This window comes from Enhydra lutris, unplaced genomic scaffold (assembly GCF_002288905.1).
Source record: "Enhydra lutris kenyoni isolate GAN:26980312 unplaced genomic scaffold, ASM228890v2 scaffoldscaffold47, whole genome shotgun sequence".
In the NCBI taxonomy this organism is placed as follows: Eukaryota; Metazoa; Chordata; class Mammalia; order Carnivora; family Mustelidae; genus Enhydra; species Enhydra lutris.
Genome location: NW_019154131.1, coordinates 15,194,874 through 15,214,383, shown reverse-complemented (window position 1 = coordinate 15,214,383; position 19,510 = coordinate 15,194,874). Strand labels below are relative to the sequence as shown.

Here is a 19,510-nt window from a genome sequence, read left to right as displayed (position 1 = left end):
CTGGACAAAGGAGCTGAATTTGAGAGTTCCTAAGGGGGAAATTCTGAGTAGAAATTGGGAGACTATTTGAGTGTGATGAGCGAAGTGGGAGGAAGAGCTGGGAATGTTTTTTTTGTATTTTAACTTCGATAAGAAATTAGGACTTCTGTTTGCCAAGATGTAGCGAGTAGGAGAAAGGACAGATAAAGATAAGCTTAGGTTAAGATAATCCGTGACTTTGCTGTTGCTGTGGGTCAACTCAGTGGAGATGTGGGCAGACGGTGCAACATGAGTATCTGGCCATCAGGTGGGAGCTGGGCTGGAGGTATGGATAAGGGAGTCATTGTCCTATAGGAAGAAGTGACACCCTGTGAATGTGTGTCAGCTCCTTGGGGAACTTGCCTGCAGTTAAAGGATGTCTAAGGGTCAGTGACTAGAGATGGGAAGCCTGAAAAGAAGACTGGGAAGGAATGCCAGTTGAGTGTGAGGAAAACTAAGAGAGAGGGATATCCTGATGAAAGAGGGAAAGACCAGGTTTCAGGGCTGCTTGCTAGTGAGCGAATGAGTGCAGACTGTTTTGGGGAGGTGTGGACAAGGAGTTGGAAACTGAATTTGTAGCAGGTAGTGCTTACATTTTGACAGTTTCAGGTGCTAAGATTTTTGAGTCAAAAGAAGTAGGTTCAAATCACTTTGTTTCATCACAATAGTAATATAACAAATCCTTTTTTTAAATAAAGATTTTTTTAGAGTGCATTGGGGAGGGAGGGGCCCAGGGAGAGAGAGAATGCCAGGCAGGCTCCACAGCCAGCATAGAGTGCATCGTGGGGCTCTGTCTCAGGATCCTGATATTATGAGCCGAGCCGGAATGAAGAGACAGATGCTTAACCCTCTGAGCCACCAGGTGCCCCACAAATTTTTCTTTTTTAAAGAAAAACATTGCTTTATTTAACTGTGTAAAATTTGAATATGTTCTCTATTAAAAAACAGAACTACCTCATACATTGCTATTGAGATTTTAAAATGGTGCAGCCACTCTGGAAACGAGTAAGGCAGTTTGTAAAAAATGTTGAAACATGGAGTTACCTTATGACTCAGAGGTTCTACCCTTAGGTGTTTACTTAAGAGAAATGAAAATACATGTCTACATAAAAACTTAAACACAGATGTTCATACCAGCACTATTTGCAGTGGCTAAAAAGAAAAAAATACACATGTCTATCCGAGAAGTGGATAAACAGTAACTGGGATACCTCATACAGTGGAATATTATTCAGCCGTAAAAAGGAACTAACTACTGACATATGACAACATGTATGAACCTTGGAAACATCATGCCAAGTGAAAGAAGACAGTCCCAAAGGATTACATATTGTGTATGTTCATATATTTGTATGAAATGCCAAGTCTGCAGAACAGGCAACTTTAGGGAAACTGAAGTAGATTAGTAGTAGGAAGTGATCCAGGATCTGGGGGAATGGGGAGTGACTCCTGATGTATTTGAGTTTTATTTCTGGAATGATGAGAATGTAAATCTAAAATTAAGTGGTGGTGATGGTCTCATAATTCTGTGAATATACTAAAAACCACTAAATTGTATACTTTCAAGGATAGATTTTATGGTCCGTGAATTATTTCTCAATAAAGCTGTTAAAAGTAAACAAAATGGCAAAGCTAATGACAAATGAAAGAAAATGGTAACCCTTCACAGAGATGGTTAATATTTGTAACACAGAAGGCGTTTTTATGTAAAGTAATGCAACAAATTCCAGTGCTTTAATTTCCATACCTGTGAAACGGGGCTCACAGTTGACCTAGAGGCGAGCCATGAGAATTAGATGAGATAACTGTTAACATTCGTATTAGTCACTGTCATTATTCTTAGTCTTCATCGCACCTGGGATGCTTAAGAATCCATTTGTAGAGAGGTTTAAGTGTTTAGCTAACTACAGTAGTGGCTCGAGAGTAGAACTTGAGTATCATGAAATTCTGATGATTGCGTTCTTGTGGATCTGATACTGTTTCCTCCTCCTGGTTCGTTTCACAGATGTTTATTGCATTTCGGCTATGCACAGGTGCTAAACTAATTGCCAAGGGTGCAAGGATGATTCAGCCATTGCTCCTACTTTCAAGATTTTTTTTTTTTAAAGACAAGTTTAATGAAGCCATTGAACATGAAACTGGGGAAACATTCGAATATTACATAATACATTTGTAATTAAACTGGTTAGCAACTGAGGCACAGAAAATCAGGGTTAAAGCAAAATAAGCTTTCATAAGAAAACAGTTTAAGTGTCGAAAAACTGAAAGCCTCTTTGAGAAAACTGATGACAATGTCAAAGTTTTTGTGTTGTCTTTTTTTTAAATTTTCTTACTTCTTTTCTTATTTCTTTATTTTACTGTGTTATGTTAGTCACCATACAATACATCATTTTTTAATTTAATTTGTGTCTGTGTGTGTGTTCCAAAATTCATTGTTTATGCACCACACCCAGTGCTCCATGCAATATGTGCCCTCCTTAATACCCACCACCAGGCTCACCCAACCCCCCCCCCCCTCTCCCCTCCCAAACCCTCAGTTTGTTTCTCAGAGTCCACAGTCTCTCATGATTAAGCAGGATAAAGGGAAAGATAGGATGGTTACCCTAAGATGTGGCAAGGAGGAGAGAGACGCTCACAGGGCAGAGGCGAGGCAGTGGGAAATTGGGAGTGGAGTTCTAGGAATCCGTCCCCAAAGTGAAACCTGACTGGAGAAGGAGGAGTACAAGTTGTCCAAGTGACAAAAAGGTGGAGGAATGGAGGCGGGCAATGAGGGTGGTAACACGAAGCAAGGGTGAAACTCAGAGCTAGCCTGAAACACAAGGGATGCTGGGAATACCCAACAGCATGTGTTTACTGGACCAGGAGATGGGTAGATGCTGTGTGGCGGGATGAAGAGCCGAGAGCCAGGTTCTGAAAGCCTTTCTTAGGAGGCCTTCAAGTGAGCTTTGATTTTTATCCTAATGGCAGTTGACAGCTTCTGAAGTGTTTTTGTTGTTGTTGTTGTTTTGTTTGTTTGTTTGTTTTAAGATTCTGTTTATTTATTTGACAGAGAGAGAGACAGCAAGAGAGGGAGCACAAGCAGAGGGGAGTGGGAGTGGGAGAAGCAGGCTTGCTGCAGAGGAGGGAGCCCGAAGTGGGGCTCGATCCCAGGACCTGAGCTGAAGGCAGACGCTTATCTACTGAGCCACCCAGGCGCCCCAGCTTTTTAAGTTTTAATCAAGCTGTGGAATGGCTAGATTTTTGTTCCATGTGGATAATTTTGAGGCCTGGATGAAGGAGGAATTGAAGATGAATCTGTCCTAAAGTAGGAAGACCTGCTAGAGAAAGGAGCTTATTATAGTTTGGGCAGTGAGAAGAATTATGGGTTAGAGGGTTTGTTCGAGAAATATTTAGGAGAGAAAATGGCAGTTGTTGCTAATGGGTGGAGGGGGTGGAGTGGGAAAGGGAGGAAGTGGCTTCAGGGGTATCTTAGGTTTCTGGTTGGGTGGCTGTGTTGGTGGTATTGCACCACTTGAGATATTACAGAAAAAATGATGAGTTGATTCTCTCAGAAAACAAGACACTGATTCATTAGGTATCTGCCTTTTGCTTTGTAGATAATCCCATGATAATTTTCTTTTTCCAGGTCTTTGACACAATAGCTGTTGGATACCAGGGTCTTTTCTGTTTCTTCTGAAGAATAAAACTTTGCTTTCAAAATTTGTATGTGCTTAATTCTTCTCTTTTCTTTCTCATTTTTTTTTTTTTTAATCTCTAGGAAGAACCTAAGAAAGTCCGCTTTGATTATGACTTATTCCTGCATCTTGAAGGCCATCCACCAGTGAATCACCTCCGCTGTGAAAAGCTCACTTTCAACAACCCTACAGAGGAGTTTAGAAGAAAGTTGCTGAAGGCAGGAGGGGTAAGTGGGCACTGCCTTGTGAAAAACCTTCATATCAAAAACTAGTTGCTACTGTGTTAAGAGGTATCCTAGTGTTTTGAGAGAGGTAAGAGAGAGGAAGGACCTTAATGACTTAGCTGTGGACTCCTGGTTTGGGAGGAAGAGGTAAGCCAACATGAATATTTTAAGTAGGTATGAATCTGAAATCCCACTGTTTCTGAGAATAGCTTGATAGTCTGTGCAACTCAAATCTATTTTAACAAAAAGCCGAAAACAATAAACTTTCCTCAGTTAAGGACAGTGTCTGAACTTTGTCATGCCAGTTTATAGAAACTTTTATGTAAAATTGAAAGTCCTGTTTAAAATTATATAAAAAGAGGTTGTTGTCCAGATTTTCTTGTGAAAAATTAATAGAATAGGTATAGTCATTCATATGACAGGGTTGGGTTTTTAAATACACATTTTTGTTTATTTGAATTTTGTGTAGGTAAAAGATGGATCTTTTCTTTCTTTCTTTCTCTCTCCCTTTCTTTCTTTCCTTCTTTCTTTCTTTCTTTCTTTTTAAAGATTTTATTTATTTGAGAGAGAAAGTGAAGGAGAGAGAGAGCATGAGCAGGGGAGGTTCAGAGGCATAGGGAGGAGGAGAAGCAGACTCCCTGCTGAGCAGGGAGCCTAACACGGGGCTCAATCCCAGGACCCTGGGATCATGACCTGAGCTGAAGGCAGACACTTAGCTGACTGAGCCACCCAGGTGCCCCGGATTTCATTTCATTTCATTTCTTTTCATTTCTTTTCTTTTCTTTTCTTTTCTTTTCTTTTCTTTTCTTTTCTTTTGTTTCTTTTAAAGATCATGGTAGCCAAGTTTTGCTTGTGTGATTTGGCTTGGTTGGGGAACAAGGGGTTTTGTACAGATAATAAAGTGTGGAGTGTTTGCTTACTGATTCGTGAAAGTCTGTAGTGGGCACCGTTGGGACCATCATCCTCATTCCACTTCATGTGAACTTCCTGTGTCATCTTCTGTGGGCACTTCTGACCCTGTAAAATGTTAAAATGTGTTCTTTACTTCAGAATTCCCTTCACTTCGTTTTTCTGGAAGGTTTTTGATAGTTTTGCCTCAATGCACGTATCATATGTGTAAACATGTGTGGACCATAACTTCGCAAAATGCCTCATTTCTCCTATAAGCTCTATCTGAGAGCTATGCAGGGAAGAGTTTGGCTTTAAACAGCATGGGAATTTTTTCCCTTTATTGAAACCCCTTTCGGTTGGGTTAGAGACAACCACTTTGAGAAGATGTGGATCCTCTCATAAGAAAATCACCCATATGTTCACTTCTGTGAACTTTTTGGTTTATGTGGAACTTGTGAAGTCCATTTTTTGGAGTCCTTTTTTTGCCAAGCTCCCATCCTTTCAGTTGAAATACTAATGCATTTGAAGCATTGTAAGTCCCTTTACCACATTTCATTCAGCCCCCTGAATAAAATGGTATTTGTCATAAATATCATGAGATGGTATTTATGTCTTTATTTGTCTTAATGTACTGTGTCAGTACATTATGGGTTAAATAGGTAATTGGGCCAGCTTTGGAAATAAACCACCACTTATAGTACTTTATGGGGAAATGTATCTTCATGAAGGAATGGCCTTTTGTGATACAACTCATTTTCCTTTTCTTTTTTTTTAAGATTTACTTATTTTAGGGGAGAGTGAACAAGCATGAGTAGGGGGAGGGGCAGCGAAAGGGAGGGAGAGAGAGAATCGTCAAGCAGATTCCCTACTGAGCAGGGAGCCAGATGTGGGGCCTGATCTCAGGGCCCTGAGATCATGACCTGAGCTGAAGTCAAGAGTCAGATGCTTAACTGGCTGAGGCACCCAGGCGCCCTTGTAATACGACTCATTTTGAAAGTTAGAGATTTATTATATATTTATTAAGGAATGGTATTTTTTAAAAACCTGTTTTATTCTTTTTATAGTTATCAAAAACACAGTGTTGATGCTATTTACCTCTGGCTATGCCTTTAAAAATGAACTGGTCCATTCCTGTTTATCTACCCAACAAAAATGAAAACACTAGTTTGAAAAGATATATGTGCTCTTATGTTTATTGCAGCATTATTTACAATAGCCAAGAAGCACCCTATGTGTCCATTGATAGATGAATGGGTAAAGAAGATGTGCTATATATACGTAATGGGATATTACTTTGCAGTAAAGGAAGAATGAAATCCTGCCATTCATGACAACATGGATGGACCTAGTAGATGGATATTCTGCTAAGTGTAGTAAGTCAGAGAAAGACAAATACCATGATTTTACTCATATTTGGAATCTGAAAAACAAGTCAAAGACAAATACCATGACTTTACTTATATATGGAATGAAAAAAACTGGCAAACAACCAACCAAACAAAATAAAACCAACAGAAACAGACTTGCAAATACAGAGAACAAATTTTGGTGATCACCAGAGGGGAGGAGGGTAGGGGACTGGTGAAAAATATGAAGGGGATTAAGAGGTACAGACTTCTGGTTATAAATAAATAAGTCATGGGAATGAAAATAGAGCATAGGGAATTTAGTCAGTAGGACTGTGATAAATGTATATGGCGACAGATACACTTATCATGGCGAGCATTTCATAATGTAGATAGCTGGTGAATTACTACGTTGTACACCTAAAACTAAGATGATATTGTTGGTCAACAATACTTCAATCAAAAAAAAAAAAAAAAAAAGAGCTGGTCCATTTAAAATCCTGATTGTTATTATTTCCGTTTTATGATGGTGGCATTTTATGCTTCTCATTATTCCTCTTGGCTATGTCTTCAGGTGGGTCATCAGAGCATGTGGATTCTGGAACTTGAATATGTCAGGCTTCTGATAAGAGTCTTAGGAAAGAGTAAATATGACACAAGAACTTTTTAAAACACCTCTTAGTCCCAGAGTACTCAGGGCTTGCTGGCCCACTGGAGAAGAGGTTACAGGTCACTGATAATACAGCTGAGTGCATTGTCGATAAGGTCTCCAGTAGAGTTCTCTCTCCCTCTTCTCAGCTTTATCTCAGAACTGTCCTCCTTGACTCTCCTTCATTGTATATTTTGGAGGGCAGTTTGAAGCCTGCAGATTTTTTTCTTAGACTTAGATTGTGTCTTGACACCTCTAAAATAAGTTGAAATGTGAACTATTCAGGCAAACCAGTTACTTAACATAAATTCTTTAAGAGACGGATGCCAGTGGATTTTGGGGTAAAATTAAAATTTGAAAATGTGTTTGAAATAATAGATTCTGTCCAGGTAGTTTGGGAAAATTAGTCTTTTATGGAAATCTGGGCATCTATAGACTAATGAACATTTTTTTGGCTGCCTAGATTTTTGGCTACCTTGTATTGTTTTTGCCTGATATGTAAATATTTATCATTGTCTTGATATTAATGCAGACTGCCATAGTGTTACTAACTTATGAACCATTTTGATTTTATTAGAAATATTCTTTCTTTCTTTTTTTTTTTTAAAAGATTTTATTTATTTATTTGAGAGAGAGAATGAGAAGCATGAGAGGGGAGAAGGTCAGAGGGAGAAGTAGACTCCCCATGGAGCTGGGAGCCTGATGAGCAGGACTCAGTCCTGGGACTCTGGGATCATATCCTGAGCTGAAGACCAACTGAGCCACCAGGCACTGTAGAAATCTTCCTTTTAAGCTCTATTAACATAATTGACATGCATATACCATTGTATAAGTTTAAGATGTACAGTGTATTGATTTGACACACTTGTATATTACAGAATGATTACTCCCATAGTATTAGCTATCATCTCCATCACGTTACATAATTACCATTTCTTTTTTGGTGAAAACATTTAAGATCGACTCTTAATAACTTTGAAATACATTATGATAATATTAATTATAATTGCCATATATAATTGCTTTCCATTGCATTCCACTTACTCCTCTTATAAGTGACCGTTTGTAGTGTTTGACCAGCATCTCCTCCCTTTCCCCCACTCTCCAGCACCTGGTAGCTGCCATTCTAGTCTCTGTTTCTAGGAGTTCAGCTTTTTAAGATTCCACATGTAAGTGATATCATAGAGTATCTGTCTTTCTCAGTCTGACTTTCACTTAGTGTAATGCTTTCAAGTTTCACCCATGTTGTCACCAATGGCACGATGTCGTTTCTCAGGGCTGAATAATACTCCATTATTCTGTCGATTCACTTAGGTTGTTTCCACATCTGAGCTATTGTGAATAGTGCTGCCGTGGACATAGAAGCACAGACGTCTTTTCAGTATGCTGGTTTTATTTCCTTTGTGTAAACACACACACACACACACACACACACACACACACACACTCGCACACACTTGGGATTGCTGGATCCTATGGTAGTTCTGTTTTTAATTTTTTGAGGAACCTCTATATATTGTTTTCCATAGTGGCTGTACCAGTGTACAGTCCCACCAACAGTGCATTGAGGATTCTATTTTTTTCCACATCCTCTCCAATACTTATCATTTTTTATCGTTTTTATAATAGCCTATCTAACAAGTGTGAGGCGATCTTCTTCAGGGGGAAAATCGTGATTTTATTTTGCATTTCCCTGATGATTAGTGATCTTAAGTACCTTTTTATGTATCTGTTGGCCATCGCTGTATCTTCTTAGGCAGATTTTAAAAATCAGAATGTAGTTTCTGCCATTGAGGTATATGAATTCTTTATATATATTTTGGATATTAACCCCTTAGATGATTTGCAAATACTTTCCTCTGTAGGTTTCCTTTTTCATTTTGTGGCTGATTTCTCTTGCTTTACAGAAGCTTTTTGTTTGATGTAATTGTAATTGTTTATTTTTTATTTTGTTGACTTTGTTTTGATGTTTATTAGAACTCTTGTTATGACTAGGTCTCTTCAGATAAACTTTTTTTTTTTTTAACCCCTGGATTTTAGGGCCAGAGAGGGGTGCTAAGTTTCTTACACTTAAACATTACATGTGTGACATAGATGTTTATATTCTGTCTTTACAGGAAAATCTCAATCCCATATCATACGTATCTACTGTGTGAAATCATTATAGCATGAGGCACGAATAGAGTAAATCTACCGTTTGGGCTCTGGGTCCTTCTCCTTACTTTTTCTTTTAAACCAAAAGTATATAACACTATTAAAAGTTGAACTTGGCGGGACACCTGGGTTGGCTCAGTGGGTTAAAGCCTCTGCCTTCAGCTCAGGTCATGATTCCAGGGTCCCAGGATCAAGCCCCGAATCGGGCTCTCTGCTCAGCAGGGAGCCTGCTTCCTCCTCTCTCTCTTCTGCCTCTCTGCCTGCTTGTGATCTCTGTCAAATATATAAATAAAATCTTAAAAAAAAAAAGAAGTTGAACTTGGCTTTTCAAGAAATCAGAAAGGTTGTTTTTAGAGGTAGTAGCATCTTAGAAAAATGCTTTTAACTATTAGAAGAAAATGATTCCAAAGAACTTTCTGCCAGAAGATCTTGAAAGATTTTAGATTTTTTTTTCTACTTTAGAATCTATAAACCAATATGTCATAAACTACATGACAACTTTTTTCTTGAGGGGGGTGTTCCCAAAACATTCCTTTTTTCCTCTGGATTTCTTCCTCTTTTTTTTTTTTTAAGTCCTGCAACTCATTCTAAATAGTCTCAAAGAAATGTACTCTTCTGTTGTTCTTCTGTTGAATAACAGAAATTATATATATATGATATATGACATATATATATATAAAATATATATGAAGTATATATTTCGGATATTTTGCTTTAAAAGAAAAAATAGTAACTTTTGAGGGAAGGACACTTTTGTAATGAAGCATCGTTCTCCGAGAATATTGGACTACAGAATGATTTCATTTTCAAGACCCTAAAGGTAGGTTCCTCTAAATGAGAGACTTCTTTGGAGCTGCTATAGGGAACTTGTAGATTTGGTTTAGGATCTAGCCCCTCTCAGGCCTTAAGTAAAAGACAGAAGTCAGGGGTCAGGACATGCAAAAGAACAACCTGGGAGCTCCTGAGAGGAGATTGCTTTTATTTTGAGATCTTATTCTATTTTTTGTTAGGAAGGGTAGAGACCATGAGCAATAAACTTTTGAGGGTAAGACATGATATAGTCTATTTGTCCTTTGATTTTAAACAAAAGGACCAAATATACCCCATTGGGAAACACCTCTGAATTCCACTGAGAATGTTTACTTTTTTTTTTTTTTTTTTTAATTTGACAGACAGAGATCACAAGTAGGCAGAGAGGCAGGCAGAGAGAGAGAGGGGGAAGCAGGCTCCCTGCTAAGCAGAAAGCCTGATGCGGGGCTTGATCCCAGGACCCTGAGATCATGACCTGAGCCTAAGGCAGAGGCTTTAACTCACTGAGCCACTCAGGCGCCCCTCTACTTGATTTTGTATAAAATGTTGAATCCTTTTTGAGTGATTTTCAAAATGCTGTTTAGGATGTCAGGATTTTTTTTTTTTTTTAAAGATTTTTGATCACAATAGATGATTTTGTCTTTACTGATCACCTTCTTAGTAGCTAAAATTCATTCCTCCTGAAAAAATGCTGAAGGGCTTGACATCCATTACGTTTGACTGAAAGATGAGTTTTTCTTTTGGGTGTCGGCAGTTAGGATGCAGATACCGTGCACCCTATAGCTGAGACTCATCATTCTCCCAACAGCTCTCTGGGGATTCCTGTGGGGAGGGAGTGTGATACTGTTGGAAAAAGTTTTAAAATCAGGTAGACGTAAGTAAAAAGCTCGTCTTTGCCATCTTCTAGCTGAAAAAAATGGTGACATCTCTTTGAATTTCAGTTTGTCAGCTGTGAAGTGGGTGAGACTGTTTTCTCCTCAGTGGGAATGTCCAAACATTAAATTCCACTTTGGTTAGCAGATACCCGGCCCTTTGGTTCTTTTTCCTCTGTCGCTTTAGAAAATCAACAGATGTTTAACCACATTAATGTCAAGCATTAAAGGACCATGAGAAAGGTTTGCTCTGTGGCATAAGCCACTCTAAATTTAGTCACAGGAAGCCATCTTTACCACCGGTGAGTGTGACCCGCATATTGGTGGACCTATGTTGGATTTAGAGGATAGTAGCCCACGGTATCTCCCTTCAAGGAGTTTAACTCTGGCAGCTTGTATTATGCTTATATAAAGTGAAATGAAGATCTGTTCAGATCTGTTCTTTTTTTTAAGATGTAAGTTTTCATTAGAGAAATTATTAGTGTTCATCATTGTTCTTAATTCTAAATTTCTAGCAGATCAAATAAGGTTTCTTAAAGCCCTTAGAAGATTTCCTAAGTAGTATGTTCCGCACAGTGGTTGTATCCTTATGCTTCTGGGGAGAAAGCACAAAAGGGACAAGTATCTTCGGAGAATCGAATTTATGTTACAGCTGCTCCCCTGTTTTTGGCCTGGAAATCAAATGGTCTGCTGTGGTTCTGTTGTTCTTTATGGAATGGTGGTAGGATACTGGTAGATTTTTTTTTTTTTTTTTGTCTTGCTTGCTTGCTTTCCTCAATTAAACAGGCCAAAGTCTAAACATGTTGTTCAGTCTATTTCTGAATCACTGGCAAGCAGTTAATTTTGAGGACTGAAAATTAAAACTAACCACAGCAGTTGTTAAAACTAGGGTTTCTGTAGGCAGAAATCCAATTCCGTTCAGACACCACCTGTTTCAATAGGACATTTCAGACGCCCATTTGGCAGGCGTTGCTGGAGAAGACACGGGGAACATGCTTCCAGTCTGTGTTAAGTCTGCAGCATAATGTAGTCTTGCTTCTCGGAGTGACAGTTACATTTATATATGATACGTTTTTGCAAGGAATAAATTGGAATCTTTCTGAAACACTGCTTGCTGTGAAGTGGCATTCAAGTCCACGGCAGATCCCCATCAAGGGGTTTGGGTTATTAAAGGATCAGAGGGAGCTCTTGATAAGGAACGTTCCCCAATGCAGCTGTGCCAGCCATCTGAACATAGAATTTTATTGCAGGGTTCTGGAGTGAATCTTGTCTGGGGCCCTTTAGTACTTCCTTTTGTAGGGCGATTTAGAACATTTTGAATTTCTAAACAGTATAGATCACGTTCTCCCCTCCCCTCCCCAAACTTTACGTTGTTTTTTGAAATAGGTAAATACCCACATCATACAAAGTGACAGTCAGTTTTCCTTCAGGCCACCAACAAAGCTGGTGTGAATAACCTTTTACATAGCTCTTTGTGCACAAGGATGAGTATATCTGTAGGAGAAATTCCTAGGAGTAAAATCATGGCTCGGAGGCAAAGTGGAATTTAAATTTTGACGGACATTTACAAATTGCCTGTCAGAGAGGTTATACTACTCTGCTTGCATCAAGAATGTGTGAGAGTACCTAGTTCTCCTCGCGGTAATTTATTAAACTCCCCTTCTGCCCCCCATTGGATGAGTGAAAAATGAGATCTCATTTTTAACTCAGATTTCTCTTACGAATGATGATGAGCATCTTTTCATATGTTTAAAAGCTATTTTTATTTCCTCTCGAAGACCACATTTTAATGTATTTTAAATTGGAAATATTCTGAGTGTTTCGGTTTCAAGTTAAATTTATGGGTATTCTTCCCACATACTTGCATTTGGAAAGGTTACAACAAGATAGGGAAGCCTCTTTCACCGAGGTCCGTGTTTTCAGGCTTTCTTCAACGTGTAACAAATTATGTTCTTAGGAACTGATTTGTCAAAACTTGGGCTTCTAAAAATATAAGTGGCTTTTGTGGCAAACTCATCCCAGGAGTGCCCAGAGGATGGATAGCTTGCTGCTTATTTTTAAAATGACTCAAAGAAAATAATGCACGGAAGATTATGTTAGTCGCTGTTTCTGGACAGCTTCATTTGATTTTTGGATATTTGTTTTGGGACAAGTGTGCCTTTTTGTTATTTTCTGATATATATCATCCTGCAATTACCTTCCTCAAAAGATAAAAGGATGCTGCTGTTTTTCACCAGCACCAATAAAAGCTGATTTATTTAAATAAATGTAGGATCAAGCAGGCTGCCTCATTTATTTGGTTGTTTGTCAGAATTGAGGTTAATTTTCTGTCATATATGTTATTTGCTCTTTTCTATATCCCCTTCCCCATGCCCCCCTCCCACCCCAAGCCCAGAAGATTAAATCATGAAAGTAGAACATACGTATAAATGATAAATAGAATGTCAGAGTTGTGAGGCTTCATTCCAAATGTAACATTGGTCTCATAAATTTTTAGGGAAAACATGGTCATAGTCGAAAGTTATGTCACTCAACATATTTGGTGGTTTTATGGTTTAATTTCACCTAAAGTCACAGAAGTTGATGGCGGGACATTGTGGACTTTCAAAAATATGCACCAAAAAAATAGCTGTGGTCTAACACAATCTGCCTTCATTTGTTCCTTCTTTCCTAATTACCTACTTCCCTTTTCAGTAAGGAAGGAAAAAAGCGAGGCACACTTTTCATAAGGTCCACAGCCCAGATATACTTACTGCATAAACTGAACAAAGGCTCAATGGGGCGGGGGTGGGGGACAGGTGGATGTTTCTTAGTGTGTATTAGGAAGAACTCCGGCGAGTGTCTAAATTCCCAGCATTGGAGGGTCTGCCACAATTCTTCCGGGAGATCTCCCAGGAGCGGCAGTTTAGCTGACTACATGTAGAGCCTTAATTTAGTCTTGAAAGGAAATGCTGTGATATTTGAAAGGAAAGCAACACAGAAGCCTACCTCTAATTCTCACCCCCAGTCCACAAAAAGTCAAGAAAATAAGAAGTGAATAGAAAAGGAAAAAAAAAAAAAAACAAAAAAAAAAAACCGAAAACATGTCAATCTTGGAGATTTTCAAATTAAAAAATGAACAATTCTTTCTCTTTTTATTTTTTAAGATTTTATTTATTTGACAGAGAGAGGGAGAGAAGGAGAGAGTAATAGAGGGAGAGGGAGAAGCCGACTCCCTGCTGAGCAGGGAGCTAGACTGGGGACTCGATTCTAGGACCCTGGGATTATGACCTCAGCTGAAGGCAGACACTTAACCAACTGAGCCACTGAAGCGCTCCAATTCTTTCTCTTTTTAAATATACACATATTACAGTTGAAAACCGTTGGTTCAGTTTTTCCCTCACTTCTTGGCTCACGTAGTTCATTATATACTTGTTTTAAAGCTGCTTACAAAGTTTATCTAATATACCTAATCTGTTGCCTTAACTTCTAGCATCCTAGTAAAGGAACTGCTTATGAGAGCAGCTGTCTGCCTTGGCTGTCCCCACTGGATATTGTTTTTGGCTCGTGCTCTATAATAATAAATAAAAGTAATTTTTATGATGGGGGGGTAGAGAAAAGAAACTGAAATTAACATTTTATTTTATTTTATTAGCTGAGTTTTTGTTGTCCTGTAACTTATACAAAAACCTGACAATGGTGGTATCTGACAGTAACTTAAAAAAAATAAATGTCTGAGACTCTTGAAATAGATATTTGTGTTTCATTTTTGAGGAGTAAGGATAAATGATAGGTGGTTTACTATAGTAATTTTTTTTTAAAGATTTTGTGTATTTATTTGACAGACAGAGATCACAAGTAGGCAGAGAGGCAGGCAGAGAGAGAAGGGGAAGCAGGCTCCCTGCTGAGCTGAGAGCCTGATGTGGGGCTCGATCCCAGGACCCTGGGATCATGACCCAAGCTGAAGGCAGAGGCTTTAACCCATTGAGCCACCCAGGTGCCCCTACTATAATAATCTTTATCACCACAAGGGATACAGCCATGGTGTGATTGAAAGAATGTTGGATTTGAAATCTGAAGGCACAAATTCAATTCTCGGATCTGCTGCTTGGGCTTTTTACCTTGGGCTTTAGGTTGGTATAAATCTAAAATAAGCGTAATATCCCCTTCTTCCACTTGAGATTATTAAATAAAATATGGAACCTAGTTAACCAGTCAGCAAGTAATTCTTTATTTATTGAAACAACCTCTTTTTTTTTTCTGTAGATTTTTATTATGCTTTGGTTTAAATCATAGTTTTTGTTACTTAGAAAGGTGAAAATAAAAGACTTTGAGTCCAAGACTTTGACATAATAATGGTGTTCTACTGGAAAGAATATGTTTCAGCCCGAAGAAGGAATCTGACTTTTTACGTGTTTTTAAAATAAATATTTGCTAACTTTAGAAAAATGTAGAATTTCTAGAAAAGCAGAAGGAAGAAAATACATCATTTCAGTCCCTCCAGTAATTGTCGCCATTATATTTCTCAGGCAGATGAGATCTCACAGGATGTTTGTATTTGCACTTGATGTATCACACATGAATTTTGTGTTTTAAACTGTGTGACACTATCATTGTTCAAAAATGTCCTCACACCTCAGAGGATTGCTGTAAAGATTTCAGTTGTTTGTTAAGAAGTTACCAGTGAGGTGTTCTGTGTTTTTGTTTTCTCTTTATGTCTCTGATGGCTCTCATGGAAATATGATCTAGTGTTTTTTTGTGATTGGATGGACCATGTTAGATCTGTTATTTGAAAAATTTTGTATTTAAATAATTTATAGGTGTGGATTTTGGAATGTGTCCTTACAAATGTCATTCTTGCCTTTCCTCGCTTAACAGGTAGACTCGGGGCCTGTGGTTGTGTGAAATGGTTAAATACAAAGTCTCATTAGTGGAAAGATTGAGCAATACTAGGGTGCCCTAGCCATAAAACAACCTGGTCCATTCAACTATTGCCAAAGTAAAAATGGAATATAATGAAAATCTAGTTAATTTTACAAACTTCAGTCTTTTTTTTTTTTTAAGATTTTATTTATTTATTTGACAGAGAGATCACAAGCAGGCAGAGAGAGGCAGACAGAAAGAGAGGGGGAAGCAGGCTCCCTGCCAAGCAGAGAGCCCGATGCAGGACTCGATCCCAGGACCCTGAGATCATGACCTGAGCCGAAGGCAGAGGCTTAACCCACTGGGCCACCCAGGTGCCCCTACAAACTTCAGTCTTAACAGTAACTCTCAGTGATTCAGGAGATAGATTTGGGTGGATTATTTAGACAAGTCTACCCATATGGTTGGTGTCTATAGTGCGTTTGGGTGAATTAGAAATAAATATCCCCACCTTTGCCTGCCCCATGGAGCCTTAGCCTGAAGAACATGGCGGAGCTAGCATAGCATACCGGCATTTCAGCTTGGCCTCGTCCCATTGGCCAAACATCTTTGTGCAGGGGACCATCTGAACCACCACTTACAGGAACGGTGCTATTTATAGGTCCAGACAGAGATGGTTTTTGATGTTAAAACTATCTTGTCTGAGATAGTCTGGACAGGAGCATCTGGGGAAATAATAAAACTTCATCAAAATTTCGTTAATCAGCATATTCCAGTTTTAACTAATAATACACTGTATGTTAACCAAATTGAATTTAGCTAAAAAATAAAAAAGAAATTCCAGTTTTTAATAGCCATGGTCTTTCAGAGGTTTAGCCTAGCCTCCTGTTCTGACATTTCTGCTTCATGTTTTTAGCTTATGACACTGTTTTGCAACATCCATAGATATCTCTACGGGTCTGGTTTAAGCAGAGGAAGCAAGCAGACTTTCCGTAAGACCATTGTGCTAAATCAGGGGTTTCAAATGTCAGTGACTAGGGGACCAGGCTATGACCCTGTGAAAGAACGTACCTACGAAAACTGGAAGACTATCTGAATAGTTTAATACAGGTCTTGCTATTGGGAATTTCATACAATGGGTAGTGATGTATTATTTTTTAAAGTTAAAAAATTAAAGTGGAATTTTCCTTTCAGGTAATTTTGACCTTTGAATGCTTTGGTAAAGAGAGCACCAGGGAACTCAAGATTGGGGAAATTCTAGATCTTAATAACAGTCACCATCTGCAAGCATGCCTTCCATTCTGTTGCAGTTTTAAGATGGACTTTATCTGCTTTGACTCTACATAGGTCCCAGGGCTAAGGCCAGAAACTTTTTCTTATTGCATCTCATTTCCCTTCTGTCCCTTCTGTATTTTTTCTTTTTAGTTTTCTGTTCCTCCTTGTGATAAAGAAGGGACTTATTTCTTTTGTCCATCATTCCCTTCTCCCAGGGTCAGGTTTCTGGAGCTTCTTTCTCTCTCTCTCACTCCACACTATCCCCTGGGATCATCTTATCTGAATCCTGTTCTTTTTAATTCTTCTCCTGAAGGGATTTTTGCAGTTTATATATGTACTCATGATTTTGACTTCAGTTCTTTTTTTCTTTTTAATTAAAAAAGCATGTTGTAGTTACATCTTTTCTGGTTTGCTTTTCTGAAATTAAAATGCCCTGAGGTAAATGATGTATGTGTGTCTACACTGCAGAGCAACACAAGGTGTGAATGTCTCACAGGCACAAAGATAAACGCTATACTTGGTTAATCAGCCTTGAGAGTAATAATGAAAGCTGTATGAATTATTGAAGGGTGCAGTAGTTTTCTCACTGCTTGATTTTCTGTATACCTATTCTGATCTCTTTCGGTGAAGAGAACATAGCCCAGCAGTTAAAAGGGCAGACTCTGTTATGAAACAGACCCCCCCTTTTTTTTTAGAGACTGGCACTGGCGCTTAGTAGCTCTGTAACATTGGTCAAATTAGTGATCTCTCTTGGCCTGTTTTCACAAACGAGGAAAACATGTATGTGTGTTTTATTGCTGAAGGCATTCTTTGATGTGATAGGTCAAGCTGCCCGTTTTGCTGATGGGTAAACTAAGGTATCAGATACTGGGATGATTGATCAGGGGAGAATTGAGTCAGGGTTTTTGGTTCACTGTTCTTCTATCTTCTTTCTACAGTAATACAGAGTAATGTTAGTTTTCTTTCGAAAATGCAATTAAAAGAGGCAAGAAATTAAAACAGATCCCCAGAGCTGCCGCTTCTAGTTACCGTAGGGTCACTCGAGCAGTTTTGTGTGAGTCTCCTTCCTGAAGACAGTCTGGAGTGGAGCAGCTCGCTCGTGGATAGCAGCTGACTTTAATCTTTTGTGTCTTTCTTCATAAAGTTCTCTGTATTTCTCTTGCTTCTGAAATCCAATTTGCGTGGAGAAAATGATAATTAGGAATCTGCTCCCCCACCACCCAAACTTTCTTAAGCCAGCATCGATGTATCTGTGGGGGTTGGTTACATTTTTGATTTCCATAAATTAGAGGCAAGCATAACTTTTTGGAGTCTTTTTTTTTTTCCCCCCAGCTAAAGAGTAAGAATATGCATGATTTTAGAAGTGGTGTTCCTTGGCATTAACCAGCTTATGAAAAAGACTATGATAAAGTCAACCGATAACTTTGTAACCTACCAGGTTTTGAAAGTAGAGATGCAAATAAGTCATGGGGTAGTGGTGATTCTTTTTGAGTGTTTCTATCCGAAAAGATTTTCTCTTTGAGACTGGAAAGTTAGACGGTAATACACTTAATTGGAATCAGCTTAATGTGACTGGCTTGCCACTTCTTTGGGGAAGCTGTTTTGACTTCTTGGTATTCTCACTGTTGGTCTGTCTCTCTCTCACACACACATACACATTACAGAATCAAGATACATGACCTAAAAATTGGTTCAGAGAATTCTGATTTAGGATAGGTAGGACAGGTTCAGGAAATCCAAGATAATTTTCAAGTCCTAGAAGACTTGTGGTAGGAGATTTTTGTCCTTTTGCATCTTGCTTCATAGATTGAAATTCTGTGAACGAAACGGATTTTTTTTCCTTCTGAAAATCGGATTTGAAATGACTTTCCTGAGTCTTGCCCTATGCCTTTTGCTTTTAACCTGTATTGCTCCCACGTCCTGCCCAGGTAATTCTAAGTGATTATTTTTATTTATTTATTTATTTATTTTTGAAGATTTTATTTATTTACTTGACAGAGAGAGAGAGAGAGAGCACAAGCAGGAGGAGCAGTAGAGAAGGAGAAGCAGTCTTCCCACTGAGCAAGGAGCCTGACAGGGGCTGGATCCTAGGACCTCGGGATCACAACCTGAGCTGAAGGCAGACGCTAAACCAACTGAATTCTAAGTGTTTAGATAAGACCAAAATAAAAATTCCCTTCCAGGAAGCGAATTCTTATAATTTTGCCTTTGTTGCTTTGTGCTTACCTTATCTAGAGAAGAAATATTAGTACTTTTAAAATGTTCGAGTACCTACTGTGGGCCAAGTTTAATGCTCATGCTGGGTGTGCAGTGAGTGAACACTGGATTTTTTTTTTTTTCCTTCTTTCTACCAAACTCTAACCCCTGGCCGGTTTTCAGGGGATAAGATAGTTTCATCAACTCAGAGGACTAGAATAACCCTGCTCAGTTTCTGAAGGAAAGGAAAGGAAAGGAGGAAAGAAGGAAAGGATGGAAGAAGTGGGAGGGTAGGTAGGAGGGAGAAAAGAAAAGGAAAGAAAAAAATTGCTAGCCACTGGACCCAGGGTACTGGCGTGCTTTTAGGAGAAAAAAATTATAGTACTTTAAGGCATCTACTTTTTTTTTTTTTAAAAGATTTTATTTATTTATTTGACAGAGATCGTAAGTAGGCAGAGAGAGAGGAGGAAGCAGGCTCCCTGCTGAGCAGAGAGCCCAATGTGGGGCTCGATCCCAGGACCCTGAGATCATGACCTGAGCTGAAAGCAGAGGCTTTAAC

The 19,510-nt window shown here is 38.7% G+C and overlaps 1 protein-coding gene across 1 annotated transcript in view; it reads left to right on the top strand.

The window, feature by feature from the left end:
* The window catches only part of LOC111156605 (MLLT3, super elongation complex subunit), a 287,500-nt gene that overhangs the window by 163,532 nt on the left and 104,458 nt on the right, over positions 1 to 19,510 (top strand). Inside the window, exon 4 of the mRNA XM_022517595.1 lies at positions 3,776 to 3,919. Within this exon, the coding sequence (XP_022373303.1) occupies positions 3,776 to 3,919 (144 nt within the window). The remainder of the gene's footprint in view (positions 1 to 3,775; positions 3,920 to 19,510) is intronic.